Raw genomic sequence first — 2,351 nt, 5'->3', positions numbered from 1 at the left:
GAAATAACTTGCATTAGAATATGCCTTCTATTCGAGATTTTGCGATACCTTATCACTTTATCCGTGTTTATATTTTTGAAATATTTCCTATATTCGTAAATATGTTATCAAAATCATACATTAATTATATTAAAATTACTATATACATGTAGGCCTATTTTGTTTAACAGCTGATCATACCTTGTTCTTGGGAGTACCAATACTTCACCAGGATGTCTCTGTCGTTTTCTCTTAAAACGCTCAAATTCTCAAATAGGTTTTCTTCGTTGTTTATCACTATTACTGTGTTTGCAATTAGCATTTCTTTCACACAGTTCTACAAATATATGGAACAGAATAAATAGGTTGGAAGGCTGTATCTTTAAAGAACTATTTAAAAAGAAAGTGTATAGCACATACTTTAAATAAAAAGTCCACTACTACTACTACTACTTAATTCACACTCTCTCCAGCAAAATTTCAAGCAGGCAGGATAGTGTCTGATGGCGTGTGGTATTGTTGAACGCTTTACAAAGGCATAATTTATAGGCTATGTATTTCAAATATCATTAATGTTTTAATACAAATGAGACTCAAAAATCGTTTAGCACTTTGAAGAATATGTTTTATTTTTGACAGTACACTAGCTTTCGTGCACACAGTGCACTTCTTCAGATGAACTGTGTGCACGAAAGCTAGTGTACTGTCAAAAATAAAACTACTACAAAGTACTAAACGATTTTTGAGTTTCATTTGTTATCATATCAGACTAGTACGGCACATCTATTTTTTGTTTTAATACAGTTAGAAATATTGTTTGGTTCTAATTTTTTTTCATTTTCAGTCTTGTTTTCTTGTATCTCTGTATATATGTTAACTTTTTGTCATTAAATTTACATACACTTTTCCTAGTATCTGTACATTTATAGAGAACAGAAAATAGGCCTATATATCCACATACCTTGGTCAACACAAGCAGACCGCGATTCAGTCCCATATTCGATGCATTTGCAAAATCCGTAATTATTCGTCCATTGAATGGACTGGGCATTCCATGGCATTTGGAATATAGCCCTTGCTCAGTCATAATATTTATTGTAGATGCGGATTCTGAGCTGTCATATTGCTGCTGTTGCTCCCATAGTTGTGCATCCTGGCAATGGTTCAACAAGCCTGTCGGCATTTCGTTTTTCCTATCAAGAGAATATTCAATAAAAATATTATTTAATCAAAAACATTGCTTTTGATTTAAAAAAAAAATTTGATTTTACATATTGTATAAAATATTGCGAAATGTAACAAAATGTATTAGTTTGTTACATTGATAAGAATCTACATAGTAATACAGTAGTATTATATAAAAACATTTCAATGACCTTTAATAAAATCCAAATATCACTGACCACTGTGTATGTAATTATTCATGCATCCAAGTGCGTTTACCAAATGTTTTTTTTTAACAACTATAACGCAATTTTCATGAGACATTCTTGTAAAAATAGTTACATTATTTTAGCATTTAAGCGTTTTATTGCTACAGTATTGTTTATTTTCACATCGTCTCTGTCTATTAAATACCAGTCCAATTACTTTAAAACCATTAGTCTGACTCAAAGATAGGCAGTTAGTCACTATACTTAAAGAAGCTCTTAAAAACGATTACAGTATATAAAAAACCGAAAAAAAAAACCGAAAAAAAAAAACCATATTATGTAAGAGATACAATTACACTATCTGCTCTCTCATGTTATTAAAACAACAAACCCCATAATCTTACTTGTTGTTATAAACTCGCGAAGAGCAGCTTCAGTTGTATGTTGAGGAAATCGTACTTCTGCTTCCTCCCAAGTTAGCACTTTTGTGGTCTTTAGGAATTTTCTTTTAATTTCCTTTAGTAGTTTTGTATTCCGTGCATCCTGCTCGGCCTCTTTTATAGTCCGATTACCGTCTGTCACAGATGTTAAGACAGTCAAACGATCTTCATCTGACAGACCTTGCAGGTTCATGAAAAACTAAACAATTGTAAAAAAAAAAAGGAAAAAAAATTAGTGTTTATAAATACTGTATTTTGTTAGGTTTTATGGAACTTATGTGTAAATTGTATTTGAAAAAAAAAAAGTTCTTGTTATTATATATACTTTTTCTACTAATGGGTTCCACTAGATCAAGTTTTGATTGTAGATCTATTTTGTTTTCTGGCTCATTTTCTTCTCAGGAATATTTACACTATTGCATTAATAGTCTTGAGTGCTTATGTACTTACCGACTGTTTCAATTGCTTCCCTGGTTTAGTATTTTTAACTAAGTCATTACGGTACATATGGAAAAGTTCTTTAACTTTCGCATAGCAGCGGTCACTGTATAATGCCACC

The 2,351-nt window shown here is 31.2% G+C and overlaps 1 protein-coding gene across 1 annotated transcript; it reads right to left on the bottom strand.

Moving 5' to 3' along the window:
• Positions 1 to 177: 177 nt before the first annotated feature.
• On the bottom strand, positions 178 to 2,343 carry LOC117112691. Its single transcript, XM_033255831.1, has 4 exons — positions 2,243 to 2,343; positions 1,757 to 1,991; positions 941 to 1,172; positions 178 to 316 (listed from the first exon to the last, which is right to left on the bottom strand). Exons 1-3 carry the CDS (start codon positions 2,297 to 2,299, stop codon positions 1,144 to 1,146), a joined length of 321 nt encoding a protein of 106 aa, XP_033111722.1. The 5' UTR covers positions 2,300 to 2,343; the 3' UTR covers positions 178 to 316; positions 941 to 1,143.
• Between the last annotated feature and the right edge of the window lie 8 nt (positions 2,344 to 2,351).

The sequence above is a fragment of the Anneissia japonica genome, unplaced genomic scaffold (genome assembly GCF_011630105.1).
Source record: "Anneissia japonica isolate Jap-2015-1 unplaced genomic scaffold, ASM1163010v1 scaffold69858_len2351_cov91, whole genome shotgun sequence".
Lineage (NCBI taxonomy): Eukaryota > Metazoa > Echinodermata > Crinoidea > Comatulida > Comatulidae > Anneissia > Anneissia japonica.
Note: the sequence above shows the minus strand (reverse complement) of the source record. Positions and strands in the feature narration are given on the sequence as shown.

What these genes read in the sequence shown, in the direction of transcription:
- LOC117112691 (XM_033255831.1), bottom strand. Translation starts at nt 2,299, where the DNA reads ATGTACCGTAATGACTTAGTTAAAAATACTAAACCAGGGAAGCAATTG. An exon ending in GGAAGCAATTGAAACAGTCG is followed by an intron (nt 1,992 to 2,242) that starts GTAAGTACATAA and finishes ACAATTGTTTAG; the next exon opens with TTTTTCATGAACCTGCAAGG. An exon ending in TCGCGAGTTTATAACAACAA is followed by an intron (nt 1,173 to 1,756) that starts GTAAGATTATGG and finishes TTCTCTTGATAG; the next exon opens with GAAAAACGAAATGCCGACAG.